Genomic DNA, 19216 nt, shown 5'->3' with positions numbered 1-19216 from the left:
GCTGTGTTGTTTGTCTAGCAGCGCTGCAGGTACATTCGCAGAAATGGGTGTTGTGCCAGGGGCAGTTGGCGCACCGCGTGCCGCCGGGGGCAAACAGCGGCGGCAGGAAAAACACGGTAAGCAGCCGGTGCTGGTGCGGGGGCGAGCCGCGGACGGCGGCAGCCCGCGTAAACAGGGAGGTGCGCGCGCATCCCGCCGACCACGCCGCGGCCGCCGGCAGCCCCGCGAGCCACCAGTGCGTCTGCAGACGCCGCCGACGCCGACGCCGACGCGAGGGCCGAGCCAGTGGCTGCGAACGACTGCCATGACTCCGTCTCGCCGCTCGCCACCGATAGCTGCGGGCCAGGGCCGGCTGTACGTCTAAGGAATCCAACCAGTGCTGGCAGACATGCGGCGAAACGTTGCCGTCTACGCGCTGCAAGTCCTAGCGACGCTGTTTGCCTTACAAGGTATGACCTGCGTCACGGTGAACCTACATCTTCACGTACACCCTGCAAGCGTGTGGTACCTTGTGTGCTGCGTCGGCCGCGAATGGTGAGCAGGCGGAAGCCATGGTTGTTGGTATGCCTCCTTCTGAGCTCGAATCTCTCAATTTTACCTTAAGGGGGGGTAGGACGTGAAACGGACCGACTTGGAGCAGGAGAGGCACCACAGGACATTTTAATTCACACTGTCTATCCTTTTACAAATAAAGTCATAAAACTTTGTTAGCACGGCCAGGAGGCATTCAGGGCGCACACTCATAGCAGAGGAAGTTCAAAAACATAACAAAACAATTTTTTTTTACATGTGAAACTTTATCATTTTTTCACTTGGTATTAGCTGCATTTGTTGCTGTAGGTACACTTTTCTTCATAAGTAAGAGAGATTCTTCGATGAATTTTCCACAGCATACAAACAATACTTACAGGTGTACGAAACTCTAGAATTTCCCAAATCTATTAAACACTGTAGTAAAAAATTGAAATAATTAACTATAAAATTCGAATTTTCTCTAAACACGAAGTAGGTGTAGGAAACTCTAGAATTTCCCAAATCTATTAAACACTGTGGTAAAAAATTGAAATAATTAACTATAAAATTCGAATTTTCTCTAAACACGAAGTTTAAAACGTAACAGTCCATTCATTTTTCCATAGATCAAATAAATTCTAGAGTTTCATACACCTGCAAGTATGTTTTGTAAGCTGTGCAAAATTCATCGAAGAATCTCTCTTACTTATGAAGAGAAGTATACCTATAGCAACAAATGCAGCCAACAGTAAGTGAAAAAATCATGAAATTTCACATTTAAAAAATATTATTTTTTCGTGTTTTTGAACTTCCACTGCTATGAGCGTGAATCCCGAATCCTTCTTGGTCATGCTGTCAAAGTTTTATGAATTTATTTGTAAAAGTGTAGACAGTGCAAATTAAAATGTCCTGTGGTGCCTCTCCTTCTCGAATTCGGCCCGTTTGACGTCCTACCCCCCTTAAGGTCTATTCTACTCAATCAGCTTATAATAGAAGCGATCTTCATGATTCTTTGGAAAAAAATCTTTTTTCACATTATTTACTGATTCCCGGACAACATTTTGTAATTTTTGTAAGGAAATTCAGTCATCATTAAGTCCCCTATCCGAGGGGTTTCTGTGGCTAAAATGAGACGTGACCATGACGGAAACCGTGCAACCTGAAAATTATATCTCAGTCAAATAAGAAACAGTTTTCTTAATCTATAGTATAGTGTACACGGATTAACAGCACAGCGTTTTGGAAATTTGGCAGAATAATAAAATGGAGAACGTTTGAAACAAAGATATAATTCTGTCGTGCGTATTTGTCGCATTTTTTGCAACAACTAATGAGCAGATTAAAGTAAGAAATTGCCTATTACTCGTTTCGGACATATTCGAGGAATAATTAAACCAAATTTCAGAAAGGTATCTTCATTAGTGTATCCCCAACCCCTTCCGTCAGCTTGAGATACATTGTTATCAAAAACACACATCTTGTTCCAAACGTCCGCCATTTTATTGTTTTGTCAAATTACAAAAAAACTGTGCTATTAATCCGTGCACAATACCGTATAGATTAAGAAAATTGTATGTTTCTTTAATTTCAGATTTGATTTGCAGACTGTAGGACTTCTACCATGGACACACCTCACTTTGGACATAGCAAATTTAACTCGTCCATTCAGGTGCTTAATGATGGCTGTTGTTTCTTTTTTTTAAAAAAAAAAAAAAAAAGGCCTTCCGAAAATGCAGTCCAAGAATCACTAAACAATGTGCAGAAAGATTTACTTTTAATTTCATTAGTTTTTCCAAAAAAAGTCGTAAAAGTCGCTTACATTATAGGCTGGCCAAAGAGAATGTACCGTTAATGGTCTATCGCAAAACGTACTGACACGTTTAGGAACACACTCTCGCAAAGTTGAAATCAACGTGTGCTCAACATCTCTCTTCCAAAGTCTGCCACTGGAGTTAGATTAAAATCTATTTGACGCTTCGCGGTCTCAGATTGAGGTGCAAAATTTGAGTACCGTTCGAATGAGGGTTTTGTAATTTCATGGGTGGACTACACTTCCGTTCTTCCAATGGCTCAGTCTCGCATTTGCCTTTGATAGGATCAGTTTCATATTTTTGTTTCTTTTAAAATCGCTCCATTCGATACTCCCAGACATTTAGTAGATGTGACTGCATTCAGTATTTGTTCGGCAATCTGGCAACTATATAGCAACCGGTCTTTCCATCCATTTACGCTCTACACGTTACATTCATTTAACTGAGCGTCAATTGCCAATCTACATCCACATACATATTCTGCCAGCAACAGTACGGTCATGGAGGACTGTACCCTGTACCACTAGTACTCATTCCCATGCTCCACTCCAAAACATAGCAAGGAAGAAACGACTGTCTATATGCCTCTGTGTGAGCCCTAATTTCTCGTATCTTATCTGCATGATCCTTATGCGAAATTGTGTCAGCGGCAGAAGAATCACTACGCAGTCAGCTTCAAATACTCATTCCCTAAATTTTCTCAGTAGTAGTCCTCGAAATGAACGTCACCTCTCCTCTAAGGATTCCCATTTCAGCTCTCGAAAGATCGCCGTAAAAGCTGCATCTTCCTCGAACCTACCGCTAACAAACCTAGCTGCCTACCTCTGAACTGTTTCGATCTCTTCCTTTAATCCGACATGGTGCGGATCCCAAACACTCGAGGAGTACTCAAGAATAGGTCGCACTAGGGTCCTATATACGGTCTCCTTTACTTACGTACCACATTTTCCTAAAATTCTCCCAGTTAACCGAAGTCTACCATTCACCTTCCCTACCACAGTTCTCATACGGTCGCTCCAATCCGTACACTAGACTTCGATCCTCAGCAGGTGTTCCTGCTTTCCGCTACAACTACAACGCTGCAGGATTGCTAGTTCTCTGCTCCCCATGGAGCTACTGACATTATCCAGTACGTCAGTGCCCAACCATTCTAAGAATATTACCCCTGAGAGCATTGAGATGCTAGCTAGTACCCACACCTCCTCCCTCCCTCACTCCTGGCCTCAACCATAGTTACCATTAGTACCTATCTGATCTTTAGAATGAAAAAGAATTTTCTTTAAACATCTTCATTTTTCAAATGCTGAAAGATATATGATATTAGTTTTTGTAGGTGATTTATTAAGCTTCGAACAAATGAGTCAAGGACACAACTGGAACTGCTCATTCCTAGCGACATTTTTGTATACAATGATAAAACAATTTTCAGTCCTTCGCAAGTGCTACCTTCAATTCCGCCTCAGAAAAGCAAGCTAAGTATCCAACTCTACTTAAAAACATGATTGAACACCACACCTCCCCATAGCGACACTTAATTCACCCACACCTTGCAACCCCTATTAAAATCAATCAAGTTAAAATGTTTGTGCTATACTTACTGTTTGTAAACCACTTTACTGCAGGACTCTTTTCTTCTAAACTGACAAAAATTGAAAGACTTCAGCCCAATAAAGCTTTGTTCATTACCAATGCCTCTAATAATTATAATATGGCAGTGTGGTAGCCATTAGATAGGTACTGTTGTGTTGTGCTGCCAGTCCGGTTATCTCTTGCGAAGTGAACAATGAAGCAATTTCTGGTCCATTGCAAATACTATCTAGACCTCGATGAGGGAATTTTAGTGAAATATTTAATCATATGTGACGTATTGGTCTCAATATTACTGTCAAAGATGCATGGGGCGAAGTACAAAGTATGTGGGTAACGGCTGGACTTTGTGACGAAGATGATGATCACACATTTGTTTCTGTTGAATTTAATCAAAAGCATTAAAATGAACATCTGGGCTCTCGTGTGCGGCATGATCTTTACATGTCTTTGCTTTTATGTGACAATCTCTTTGCTTTGCCCACTCTTAGTATGCCTCCACTTGACTAATTGCCTGCTTGGCCGCGTGAACCTGCTATTGTGTAAAGTCTTGTGTGTAATGTTATGTTCGCCATACAGAAAGAGTCCTTCATCTAGTGGAATAAAATGTATGAGTTTCTTTTACCTGAACCTGTCTAATAAAGTGCACAGTAATAAGTTTACCAGTGTCCTCAATAATAGTTGTTTACCAACGGTATCGACATGTGTAGAAATCTCAACAGCTTCAGAAGCTGTAACCTCCATTATATTGCATCACGCTTTAATGCTACAATCTTGAAAATTTAAACTTTTTTATGCATTTGGTTTGTAAATGGGTGGATTTAACTAATATTTTGTGCTGAATTCATTGGTGAAATCAGCTTTTCCTTGATACTCAGCAGAATCAAAAACAGTAATGGCAAACTCTGACAGAATTAAAACATTTAGGAAATACGTACTTTAGTACTCAATACTATTTAATGTTTATATGTGGACATGGTGCCAACATGGTGTTTACATTAGTTACATTTTGAACTTTATCGTTCTTTGGCAGTCTAAAAATGTGACAACGGTGCTCTTCTTTGTCTGCTGTTTCATCGCAATGTGCTATATAATGTGAACTATTTGTGAGGAATCTCCATTCCTTACTGTGCTACGTGTCAGACAAGAGCAAGCAGTTAATAACCTATCTTGACGCCAATGTAGATTTTCGATAGGATTCTGGTAGGAAAAATAATATGGAAACCTTATTTGGATCCCACAATTTGGTCTCAGTAATTAACTTTCCTACTCGGAAGGATAATGTTTCCTTTGATGAATCGTAAAGTAAGAAAATATCTGTTTACCCAGCAACAAATGCTCTATCTGATGATGACGCACAGTTAGTTAGGATAAATAACATAGCGCCTTACAGTATGGATACTTCTCAGTGGAAATCAGTTAGAATAATTAATAACTCCAGGAAAAATGCTTTTAAGAAAAGTTTACAGGAGATGACATGGGATGTAATTTACAGTGAACCAAATGCTAACATAAGATTTAGTCTATCCCATGATAAATTCATATCATTACTTGAAAATACGAGGGCAGTTCAATAAGTAATGCAACACATTTTTTTTCTCGGCCAATTTTGTTTGAAAAAACCGGAAATTTCTTGTGGAATATTTTCAAACATTCCCGCTTCGTCTCGTTTAGTTTCATTGACTTCCGACAGGTGGCAGCGCTGTACGGAGCAGTGAAAATGGCGTCCGTAACGGATGTGCGTTGCAAACAACGGGCAGTGATCGAGTTTCTTTTGGCGGAAAACCAGGGCATCTCAGATATTCATAGGCACTTGCAGAATGTCTACGGTGATCTGGCACTGGACAAAAGCACGGTGAGTCGTTGGGCAAAGCGTGTGTCATCATCGCCGCAAGGTCAAGCAAGACGGTCTGATCTCCCGCGTGCGGGCCGGCCGTGCACAGCTGTGACTCCTGCAATGGTGGAGCGTGCGAACGCAATCGTTCGAGATGATCGACGGATCACCATCAAACAACTCAGTGCTCAACTTGACATCTTTGTTGGTAGTGCTGTCACAATTGTTCACCAGTTGGGATATTCAAAGGTTTGTTCCCGCTGGGTCCCTCGTTGTCTAACCGAACACCATAAAGAGCAAAGGAGAACCATCTGTGCGGAATTGCTTGCTTGTCATGTGGCTGAGGGTGACAATTTCTTGTCAAAGATTGTTACAGGCGATGAAACATGGGTTCATCACTTCGAACCTGAAATAAAACGGCAATCAATGGAGTGGCGCCACACCCACTCCCCTACCAAGAAATAGTTTAAAGCCATACCCTCAGCCGGTAAAGTCATGGTTACAGTCTTCTGGGACGCTGAAGGGGTTATTCTGTTCGATGTCCTTCCCCATGGTCAAACGATCAACTCTGAAGTGTATTGTGCTACTCTTCAGAAATTGAAGAAACGACTTCAGCGTGTTCATAGGTACAAAAATCTGAACGAACTTCTACTTCTTCATGACATCGCAAGACCTCACACAAGTCTTCGCACCCGAGAGGAGCTCACAAAACTTCAGTGTACTGTTCTTCCTCATGCACCCTACAGCCCCGATCTCGCACCGTCGGATTTCCATATGTTTGGCCCAATGAAGGACGCAATCCGTGGGAGGCACTACGCGGATGATGAAGAAGTTATTGATGCAGTACGACGTTGGCTCCGACATCGACCAGTGGAATGGTACCGTGCAGGCATACAGGCCCTCAGTTCAAGGTGGCGTAAGGCCGTAGCATTGAATGGAGATTACGTTGAAAAATAGTGTTGTGTAGCTAAAAGATTGGGGAATAACCTGGTGTATTTCAATGCTGAATAAAACAACCCCTGTTTCAGAAAAAAAATGTGTTGCATTACTTATTGAACTGCCCTCGTACCATAAGCTGGTCAGAAAGGACACTAAACAACCAGGTAAAAAGTCATTGATCACCAGTGGGATCACAGCAGTTTGAGAAAAAAAAGAAAAATTATTTTTTGCAAGAAGAAGTAGGAATACTGCAGTAGCTGCCACACTATAAAAAATACTCAAACTTACTAACAAAGGTTATTAAAAAGTCAAAGAACATGCACATAATGTCAGAAATCAGTAATCCCAACAAAATACTTACAGAATATGGAATGTAGTGAAGTGAGAGATAGGACAGCCAGCCACAGACAACACAACACCACTACTGTACTGAATGGAAGGGCTATAAATGATGAGCCACAAGTAGCAAATGCATTTAATAATCATTTCTTAAACATTGTAGAAAGCATAGAGACAAACAGTTCAAGAGCAAAGTAGCAGAATATGTTGAAAGTGTAACTTTCATAAAATTCAGTCATATGAATGTATCATCAACATCTCCCACTGAAATTAAGAAACTTCCACATTCTCTCAAAAATAAAAGATCATCTGGTTTTGATGGTGTTTCCAATAGAGTACTAAAATTTTGTTCCCAAATAATATGCCCAGTCTATACTGAAATATGTAATGCATCACTAACTCAAGACTTTTTCCAGAAAGACTGAAATATGCCAGTGTTAAATCCCTCTTTCAGAACAGATAAGAGTGATGTCAATAATTACCGACCTGTTTCATTGCTGATATTATTCTCCAAAATTTTTGGGAAGGTAATGTATTTTAGCATAGTATCTCACTTTAGCAACTACAGTATACTTAGCAAATCACGGTATGGGTTTCAGATGGGTTGCTCATTGAGAATGCCATTTACAAGCGTTAAATAATAAAACAGCAACAGTTGGTATTTTTCGTTACCTCTCTAAGGCATTTGACTTTGTGAATCACATTATTCTCCTAGATGTATTAGTATTTTATAGGACTGATGGCATAACGAAACAACGGATAATGTCACATCTAACCAAAAGAATGCAGGAAGTTGTACAGAGTAATTCAAGCAATACAGTCCAGGGACATATTTCTGATTGGGAAGAAGTCACGCATGGGGTTCCCTCAAGTTCATTCTTAGGTCCACTACTGTTTCTCGTATATGTAAACAATCTTCCTTCTAGTATCCAACAATAAAAATTAGTTTTTTTTTTTGTTTTGTAAGATGACAGTAGTATTGTAATCAATTCAAGCAGACATACAGAAACTGAAGAGACCTTAAGCCAACTTCTTAAAAGCGTCATTGACTGGTTTTGTGCGAATAGTCTCATCCTCAATTTTAAAGAGACGCAACATACTCAGTTCTGCACTCCTGGAGGTACTACACCAGTGATAAGTGTAACACATGGTGAGGAAATTATAAACAGGGTGGAAGCTTCTAAATTCTTAGCAGTCCAAATCGATGAGAATTTAAACTGGAAAATTACACATTTAGGAACACTTAAAACAACTTAGTTCAGTCACATTTGCGCTGAGAATCATTGCAAAACTTGGGGAGAGACAAATCAGTACGTTAACATATTTTGCTCATTTCCATTCAATAATGTCATATGGAATAATGTTCTGGGGTAACTCATCTTTAAGAAAGAAAGTCTTCATCGCGAAAAAACGTGCTGTGAGTGTAATACGTGGTCCTCACCCACGATCATCGTGAAGACATCTGTTTAATGAGTTGGGCATTCTGACTACTACTTCACAGTATATTTTATTCCCTCATGAAATTTGTTATAAACAACGCACTACAAGTCAGGAGGAATTATAAGGTACATAATTACAATACCAGAAGGAAAAATTACGTTCTTTATTTAACTTTAAGGTTGTTTTTTAGCACTGCTATGGGTGCACAATACTGCAACAAAAAATTTTTATGCTTCACCAACTGATATAAAATGTCAGACAGACAGCAAAGTAAAACTTTCTAACGAACTGAGAAAGTTTCTCCTTGACAAATCCTTCTGTTCCATAGAAGAATTTCTATTATTGTACTGTGTAGAAGATTATGGGTAGGAATTACTCACATCTGCATGTATTTTTGTAAAAAAAATTAGAAATGTTCGGAATATAACGGTATATACAAATAAATTTGCAATGTGAATGTATAATGACTTGTTCCACATCATTACGATCTATAGTGCAAAATGATCCATGGAACATGTTACTAACTATCACTCTCCCTAACAAGAACACAGAAGTAGTCACTCATCATCTGAAGGTCCCAGTGACTTTGATAACGGTGCTCCATCACACGGACGTATTTTGGAAGCTTTCATCCTGCTCACCGTTTAAGGCCCCCAATTTTTCGGAAAGAAATCAAGGCATAAATATAAAAAGTGGATTTTAATCAGCAGTCTAAACCCCATATTTTTGCAGTTTTCGAACCCGTAATTCATAATGGAAACATAATTGCCATCTCTTTTGTTGCCAAGAAATGATTTCAAATTGCTTTCAAAGATAACCAGTTGCTAATTCGATGTATGTGAGGTTGGTATCAATGGAATCATCCATCAGCTATCTTATTTGCGCTCCAACAAAAATGCCTTACTTCATCTTTGCTTCATTCAGTTTAGGAAACTTTTCTTTCAAAAGATTTAAGTAAAAAAATCTCAAAAACTTAAAAAAACCTTACGTTCTAGAACATTTTGAAAAGCTGATTCGTATTCTGTACACCAGAATACGTAAGGACAAAGTGATACATCACATATTATATGCAAAATGACTATTGAGTAGTGTTAATGATAACTTATGTAAGAAGTACTACAGTCTTACGAAGTAGTGATACTAGCAATGATCTTTTAAAAATAATTTATTTTTTTGACCGAAACACAATCTAAACCTTTTGTTTTTACGTCTGAGAAAATTTCATTACCTCAGGTTTGGGAACCACTGCACTACGTCATTTACGTATATAGTGAATAGCAAAAACCCTGCAACACACCCTTGTCGTATGCTCGAAGTCACTTTTACGTCTGAAGGTTTCTCTCCGTTCGGAATGGCATGCTGTGTTCTGGTTGTCAGGAATTCTTCCGTACAATCACAAAACAGGTCCGATATTACGTTCGCCAGTATTTGTTCAATAGGCGACAGTGCGGAAATTTAGGGACACAGCATCAACCTGAGCGACGGTATTATTACCTTCTCGATGACGCACAGAGCGAATTGGGTTTCACACGATCGTTACTTAATCGACGTAGATCCCTACAAAAAAAATGGCTCTGAGCACTATGGGACTCAACTGCTGAGGTTATTAGTCCCCTAGAACTTAGAACTAGTTAAACCTAACTAACCTAAGGACATCACAAACATCCATGCCCGAGGCAGGATTCGAACCTGCGACCGTAGCGGTCTTGCGGTTCCAGACTACAGCGCCTTTAACCGCACGGCCACTTCGGCCGGCTGATCCCTACAGAGAAGATTTTCACTTTCCAGAAAGGTCATAACATACGATAATAATACTTGCTCCAAAATTCGATAACAAACTGACAGCGATATAGGCCTAGTTGCCTACGTCTGTTGCATGACTGATCTAGAAAATGTGAATGAGCTGATCACCAATCACCAGGAACGCTTCATACCTGCATCGCCTTACTTACTTCCAGGTGTATGAAACTCCAGAATTTTCCAGATCTACTAAAAGCTCTGGTAAAAATTAAAATAATTAACTATAAATTTGAGTTTTTTCTGAATATGAGGTTTAAAATGTAACAACTCATTCATTTTTTCATAAATTAAATAAATTTTAGAGATTTATACACTTCTAATTATGGTTCGTATGCTGAACAAAATTCATCGAAGAATCTCTCTTACTTATGAAGAAAAGTGTACCTATAACAACAAATGCAGCCAACAGTAGGCGAAAAAAATGATGAAATGTCACATGCAAAAAAAATTTATTTTGCCGTGTTTCTGAACTTCCACTGCTATGAGTGTGAATTCTGAATCCTTCCTGCTCATGCTAACAAAGTTTTCTGAATTTATTTGTAAAATTATAGACAATGGGAATTAAAATGTCCTGTGGTGGCTCTCCTGCTCCAAGTCAGCTCGTTTGACCTCCTACCCCCCTTAAGGCGAAGGGTGGACACGCCCCATTTTAGTGTCTACTAGTACTTCTCTGGATACTTTTGATTATATAGAGCATACAGGAAAACAGCAACTTTCTTACTGAATATGGAATGATTGTATAAAATTCTTTAATAGACTCTCCGACTGTCTACAAGGGTGCCTTTTAAGCTTTTATAAAACCTATAAAAACAAAAATCTTTTTTAGTAAAAGGAGTTTTATTCCTTCTCAGAATATTTGCCATTAAAAAGTATGCGCTTTTTCGTGCGTGCTAACCTATTCTCTAAACATCTCTTTCACTCTCATGTTGGTACAGTATTTCAAAAACAAGTTTTTGGAAGGATTCAAAATTCAACAGATTGTTCAAGTGAAGAAAATCGTTACCTAAGAATTTTCTAATTTACATTTGGGAACAAAAAAAAGTCGTTTAACGACGCTTCAGGTAAATGCGGGAAGTGAGAGATTGTTTTCGTGCGTCAAACACTCAATTGTTTGACGTGTTTTGTAGCAGCTGGCATTCTCGTGACTTTTTGTTGTTAATCGTTATTTCTTCGATGACTTGTCGCAAAAAAATTGTTGTACACGATTCAGAATCACCTGCCCCTTGATCCTCTAAAGAAATGGTCGTGGCATGTCCAGCACAATCAAAGAAAGAAGCACTTGTTTTCTTGGGAGGGCTTGGAGAAAAAAGTCACTTTTATTGGATCCCGTTCATGTAGGAACAGTTAAACAACTGAATGTCACTTGGTTTCCGGCTTGTGTGGATACGTCCAACTTATATCTCCAGTTGCGAATTTTTATACGGATTTTGCATTTCCTCAGTCAAATCTTTTGAACATTGTTTTAGAAGAATTGACATGAGCTTCTTTCTGAGTTTAGGTGAAATCGGGTGGAATTTAATGAGCTGCAGCGGGTGTCTTTTTTTAGTAACATGCACGCATCGATCTTACTTCTTGCAGTCGTCTGCTATCACGAGTCATTCCGCAACCAACCGTCACATCTATTTTAATCGTTTAACCTCATCAGCCCTGAGACGAAATTTTATGAATAAAAAATTTATGTTGTGGTCAATGCATTATTCTGAAGCAAAATAAGACTAAAATACTAAATTTAAAAAATTGGTGTGATTTACCAAACTATCAGTATATGTTAAAAGTGTAACTATTTACGTTATAAAGTGACTGAAATATGTGCAGTACTTATCTTATTGTCATAAAACATAACATTAAGCGGCCCCCATACGACGAATAGTAGTGCACAATAATACTGTGAGTTATTAGTAACATTCTCCCTTGAATACTCAATTACATTACAATTATATTGTCAATAATATTATGGTCCGAAATGTTGGACGATAAACATGTTGCTGCTATGATAACTGCTTTCTTGTGCTGCAAGAAGAAGAAAAGTAAATGAAAAATTGGTTCAAGGAGCATGAATGATCACTCACGAATATTTGTTGACGGAATTGAGGTTCCACGGAAAAAATATATTATCATAGCTTTTTGTTTGTTGATGGTCCAACGTCTGAAATGGCGTCCCCACAGATGGACACCTATACACCCGTCATCAAAAAACCAAATACTGCAATGACCGACGCAGTTCCACCAATTCAACGCTTATCTATTACACTACGATATCTTCCGAAGACTTGAAATTCACAACTACAGTTTCACCTTACGGTGTCTGAGATACAGTTATGACACATTTCTTCGCGTAGTAATGTACACAGACGTAAATATCTGTACATTTTACCCCTTAACTTTGCATTACTTAATTTTTTTCAGTGTCTTCCTTCATGATCGTCCCCTACATTTTCTGAGCAACAAATCGTATGACTCATCATTCTTAACTTTTTTTCCTTTTTTGCACTCATCTGCCCTACCGTATTCTGACAATGATATGCACATTTCGATGCACTCCAGTAATAACACTCCTTCGTCTTGTTTTGAACTAGTTTTCCGCACAAAAGCAAACATAATCTAACCCAAACCAACCTCCTTGGTTTGTGTTGTGTGTAGCAGACGGCACAATATTTCCAGCCAGCGCAGTATATTTCCAGAGTTCTCAATATTATTGCGCAACTTCTTCATCGACTCCTAGACGGCCAAGATTAGCGTGCATCTGGGAAATATTTGCAATATTATATGCATCGTCTAGAGGCCGCTCAAGCACCTTGCAAATGCGGAAACAATGCAACTGAAACGTAAAAATGTAGCTCGTTGCCGAATGCAGACACAGTGCCACAAGAAAACGATTTATATCTCTATATTGCTGTGATTAAATTAACAATAACTTAATCGATACTGTACTGAGTCTATTAGAATGTTACGATATCGTATTCTAGTCCAAAATTGCTAAAATCACACAGCTGTTATATCTATTTCTTGAAGACTTGCGACAATATGATGAACAGCTTCCTTCTTGAAGATGCGGCCACCTGTTAGGAACTTGCAGAAACGAAAAAAGTGACGCACACAAAGTACATGGTGTAAAATGTATGCTGCAATCAGGCACAACGTGTTTGGTTTATTTCCTGATCTAGCAAAAAATAAAAAGTCGAGGTAGCGCGTTCGCTACATAAAGCCTGAGGAGGATAATAGCTCGCATCACTATTCTTTATTTTACCTTTACTTTTAACTATGACACGTTATTTTAATATCTTATTCAAATAAGTAGTATGAGTGAGAGATCGCACCTGTTGTGAATGTGCGTAACAGTCGTAAATATATGGCTCTGTGCGGTTCAAACCTTTTTTTTTTTTTTTTTTTTTTTTTTTTTTTTTTTTTTTTACAAGAATAGACTGTTTGGAGTAGGCTTTACTTCAATCGTAAAAATATCCTACATTTATAGCGAGTACACACGGAGACGGTAACAAAATAGCAGAGTTACGGTACTGCAGTTTCGTATTTGTCAAATTATACCTCTCTATGATGGTAAATCACGGGCCGAGCTGCTTCGGTTGTGTTGTGCACAACAACAATTATGGGCAACCTTTACGAAATTTGTCAAAACGAAGCACGACCGCGACAAACTTCTGTAAATCAATAATTTTTTTTTTTTTTTTTTTTTTTTTTTTTGTAGATGATTACCAACTCTTGAATGAAGCGAAAGAACTAGAAATGATAAATTTAAATACCATATCTCAGTAGCGCCAACTAGCGGTCGGTTATAAAAGCTTAAAATGCAACCCTCGTACAGCACAGTAAGGTTGCCGGCCGTTATTCGTGCCGTTACCCCGCCTTGAGTCTGCGAGGGTAAGACGGCGCCTCTTATTACCTGTCGAGTGCAAATGTCAGCTTCACCTTTGCGAGAAGCATTCCGCAGCGCGGCCACGAGCTTCCGCCGGACGAGCCAATTTCAGCGCCAGGCGATTCACTCAGCGCGGCGGAAGATTATCCGCTAGACCGCGTACAGGGGTCACGTTTGCGATACGGGGTGCCCCGTGTCTCGCGAATAAACTTAATAGCAAACGATCAGCGTCGCAGAACGGCGAAAAGAGCACGGAGGTTCAGCGGCGCAGTTTCCGGAACGGAGATTGCCCAAGCATCTACACTCCTGGAAATGGAAAAAAGAACACATTGACACCGGTGTGTCAGACCCACCGTACTTGCTCCGGACACTGCGAGAGGGCTGTACAAGCAATGATCACACGCACGGCACAGCGGACACACCAGGAACCGCGGTGTTGGCCGTCGAATGGCGCTAGCTGCGCAGCATTTGTGCACCGCCGCCGTCAGTGTCAGCCAGTTTGCCGTGGCATACGGATCTCCATCGCAGTCTTTAACACTGGTAGCATGCCGCGACAGCGTGGACGTGAACCGTATGTGCAGTTGACGGACTTTGAGCGAGGGCGTATAGTGGGCATGTGGGAGGCCGGGTGGACGTACCGCCGAATTGCTCAACACGTGGGGCGTGAGGTCTCCACAGTACATCGATGTTGTCGCCAGTGGTCGGCGGAAGGTGCACGTGCCCGTCGACCTGGGACCGGACCGCAAAGACGCACGGATGCACGCCAAGACCGTAGGATCCTACGCAGTGCCGTAGGGCACCGCACCGCCACTTCCCAGCAAATTAGGGACTCTGTTGCTCCTGGGGTATCGGCGAGGACCATTCGCAACCGTCTCCATGAAGCTGGGCTACGGTCCCGCACACCGTTAGGCCGTCTTCCGCTCACGCCCCAACATCGTGCAGCCCGCCTCCAGTGGTGTCGCGACAGGCGTGAATGGAGGGACGAATGGAGACGTGTCGTCTTCAGCGATGAGAGTCGCTTCTGCCTTGGTGCCAATGATGGTCGTATGCGTGTTTGGCGCCGTGCAGGTGAGCGCCACAATCAGGACTGCATACGACCGAGGCACACAGGGCCAACACCCGGCATCATGGTGTGGGGAGCGATCTCCTACACTGGCCGTACACCACTGGTGATCGTCGAGGGGACACTGAATAGTGCACGGTACATCCAAACCGTCATCGAACCCATCGTTCTACCATTCCTAGACCGGCAAGGGAACTTGCTGTTCCAACAGGACAATGCACGTCCGCATGTATCCCGTGCCACCCAACGTGCTCTAGAAGGTGTAAGTCAACTACCCTGGCCAGCAATATCTCCGGATCTGTCCCCCATTGAGCATGTTTGGGACTGGATGAAGCGTCGTCTCACGCGGTCTGCACGTCCAGCATGAACGCTGGTCCAACTGAGGCGCCAGGTGGAAATGGCATGGCAAGCCGTTCCACAGGACTACATCCAGCATCTCTACGATCGTCTCCATGGGAGAATAGCAGCCTGCATTGCTGCGAAAGGTGGATATACACTGTACTAGTGCCGACATTGTGCATGCTTTGTTGCCTGTGTCTATGTGCCTGTGGTTCTGTCAGTGTGATCATGTGATGTATCTGACCCCAGGAATGTGTCAATAAAGTTTCCCCTTCCTGGGACAATGAATTCACGGTGTTCTTATTTCAATTTCCAGGAGTGTATATCACTACTGTCTGAAACGGACATCTGGTCTCAGCTGCAGGTTGCCTATTGAACGGCTTACAGGGAAAACAAAAATTTTATTTTCAGTATTTCTTACAATTATTGACCGAATTTAAAAATGTAAGATTACGAGGGCCACTCCAAAAGAAATGCACGCTTTTTTTTTTTTAATCGATCTTTTGTTCTACAGGTTTGAAAGTTTTACAGTGTGTAGATACATTCTTTAAGAACAATATTTTCATTTCTCCACATAATTTCCATCCCTCTCAACTGCCTTACGCCATCTTGAAATCAGCGGCTGTATACCCGCACGGTAAAGTTCTGTACCAACCTTTTGGAGCCACTGTTTGGCAGCGTGCACAAGGGAGTCATCATCTTCAAACCTTGTTCCACGAGGAGAGTCTTTCACTTTCCCAAATAGGTGATAGTCACATGGAGCCAGGTCAGGACTGTAAGGCGGGTATTTCAGTGTTGTCCATCCGAGTTTTGTGATCGCTTCCATGGTTTTTTGACTGACATGTGGCCGTGCATTGTCGTGCAACAGCAAAACATCCTGCTTTTGCCGATCTGGTCGAACACGACTCAGTCGGGCTTGAAGTTTCTTCAGTGTCGTCATATATGCATCAGACTTTATGGTGGTTCCACTTGCCATGATGTCCACAAGCAAGAGTCCTTAGGAATCGAAAAACACTGTAGCCATAACTTTTCCAGCAGAAGACGTGGTTTTGAATTTCTTTTTTTTTTTCTTGTGTGAATTTGCATGATGCCACTTCATTGATTGCCTCTTCGTCTCTGGTGAAAAATGATGGAGCCATGTTTCATCATCTGTCACAATTCTTCCAAGAAATTCATCTCCACCATTCGCGTACTGTTCCAAAAGTTCTCTGCATACAGTTTTTCTTGTTTCTTTGTGAGCCATTGTCAACGTCCTGGGAACCCACCTGGCACAAACCTTTTTTAACGCCAACACTTTCAGTATTCTGCAAACACTTCCTTCCCCTATCCCAACGTAGCGTGACAATTCGTTCACTGTGATGCGTCTGTCAGCAGTCACCAATTCGTTAACTCTCTTCACATTGTCTGGAGTGTGAGCAGTGCGAGGCATGGCGCTGCGAGGATAATCCTCAGTATTGCCATGCCCGCTTTCATGACGTAACATGCTTGCCCACCGACTAACTGTACTGCGATCGACAGCAGCATCTCCTTACACCTTTTCAATCTCTTGTGAATGTTTCCCACTGTCTCGTTTTCACAGCACAGGAATTCTATGACAGCACGTTGCTTCTGACGAACGTCAAGTGTAGCAGCCATCTTGAAGACATGCTGTGACGGCGCCACTCACGGGAACAGTTTGAACTAAGTTTGAAAACAAGCGGGAAGGATGTATCTACACGCTGTAAAACTTTCACACATGCAGAATGAAAACTCTGTTTTTACAAAAATAGTGTGCGTTTCTTTTGGAGTGACCCTCGTATGTCATAATTTTGTCATTAAGAAATGTAATCTTACGTTAAAGGGGCAACATAACCAATGAAGTATTAAAGCTAGAAATTGTGTACAGCGTAACTCACGCATGTTGTCCGGGGTATATTCATGCAGTGTTTGTTAATGAAAGCTCTTGGTGGCTTCCAACAAATTTCAAACAGAATTTCAATCTTATCCAGGCTACATCTTCACAAATTAATGTTAGGAAAACAATTTATCTATTAAATATGTTCGTTGAGCATGTGGCAAACCACCGGCATGAAACATGACATTTCACTATTTCTTTTATATTAACTCTATTCGCTGCTCATTTTGTAGACAATACGCACCTGTACCACTGACGTTAACTACTAAGTTATATCGTTGTACTATATATACACCACACGATAAAAATTAGGTTTTCAGAAATGATGTGATTTGAGGCGCTAAACGGACAAGTTATCAGCGCCAAAATGTAAACAGTTCTGAATACCGACTATGTAAATATTTACAGAATTAAAAAAAAAACTGTGATGGAAGATAGTTCTCATACGACTCTACCATACATAGCCTGCAATTACCGAATTAGGGAAATAAACATGAGTGTCATTACAACTGGCACCACACAGAAAAAAATGGTCCAGATGGCTCTGAGCAGTATGGGACTTAACATCTTTGGTCATCAGTCCCCTAGAACATAGAACTACTTAAACCTAACTAACCTAAGGACACCACAGAACACCCAGTCATCACGAGGCAGAGAAAATCCCTGACCCCGCCGGGACTCGAACCCGGGAATCCGGGCGTGGGAAGCGAGAACGCTACCGCACGACCACGGGCTGCGGACCCCACACAGAAATATGAGTGTATATTAATAGATTTAGCTAAGAGTTTATATAACAAACTAACTCATTTGTAGAATAAATAGACGTTTGAAGCTCTTTTATACAATCTAGTTCGTTTCTTTACAGACTCAGGGTGTGGAGAGGCGAGGGGAAAGAGCGGAGGGTTACTGGTACAGCTATGTCATGCTAATTCCACCATTAATGATGGACCGATGACCGTAGCAGTCTGGTCCCTTTACTCCCACAAACCAACCAACCAACCAACCATTAATGTGATAACCACGAAGGACGTGAAAATTTACGAGATCAACAGCTATCACACTGAAATAATCTCAAGCAATTTTGTTGAACAATATCAATTTGTCTCATCTACTATTATTGTCGATATTCAACCATCATTTTATTTTAGATTGTCTGTACTACGTAGTTTCGGCTATGCAGCCATTGACAAGTGTTTGCAGTACGTATCAGATGTGACATAATTAAAATACAAAATATTCAGCAAACACTGGTTATTTAGACGAAAGAGTAAAAAGAACACTTACAGAACGTAATCTGTTAAACACTCACACTTGGTTTACACTTGGCGTACCTGCGTCCATCACACAATTTTAGAACCACAGTGTGGTTGGCCCACATACAATAAAATAAACAAAAGTTGAACTACATACGCTAAGCATAGAAAGGGTATTGTTAAGCGAAATACATCAAGAACGCCCATATCCGGGAACAAGAGGGGTCCGCTCCCCCCTCTCCCCGCCCTCTCGGCCCATCCGGAGAGCTCTCAGGGCAAGGAAAAAATACAATGTAGGCAAGTGTTCTTCTTTCACGTAAATTATCTAAAAATTAGTATTACACAGTTTTCTAACTGGAACTTTTTTATTACTTCTTACAAGTCTCATATGGGTGCTCTCTAAATCCATAAGGCATTTAACTATATTATTGGACTTTAGACTTACACACATGACAGCTGGTGCTACGTTCAAATGAAAAGTATACGGGTGTACTGAACTACGACAGCGACACTTCGTGGCTAATTCGTCAAAA

The 19216-nt window shown here is 41.0% G+C and overlaps 1 protein-coding gene across 1 annotated transcript in view; it reads left to right on the top strand.

The window, feature by feature from the left end:
- Positions 1-224: 224 nt before the first annotated feature.
- LOC126416459 (uncharacterized) overlaps positions 225-19216 on the top strand; it is a 178510-nt gene continuing 159518 nt past the window's right edge. The window contains exon 1 of the mRNA XM_050084194.1: positions 225-449. Within this exon, the coding sequence (XP_049940151.1) occupies positions 389-449 (61 nt within the window). The 5' untranslated portion in view covers positions 225-388. The remainder of the gene's footprint in view (positions 450-19216) is intronic.

The sequence above is a fragment of the Schistocerca serialis genome, chromosome 8, assembly GCF_023864345.2.
Source record: "Schistocerca serialis cubense isolate TAMUIC-IGC-003099 chromosome 8, iqSchSeri2.2, whole genome shotgun sequence".
Taxonomy (NCBI): domain Eukaryota; kingdom Metazoa; phylum Arthropoda; class Insecta; order Orthoptera; family Acrididae; genus Schistocerca; species Schistocerca serialis.
This window is presented reverse-complemented; position numbering and strand designations above follow the sequence as displayed.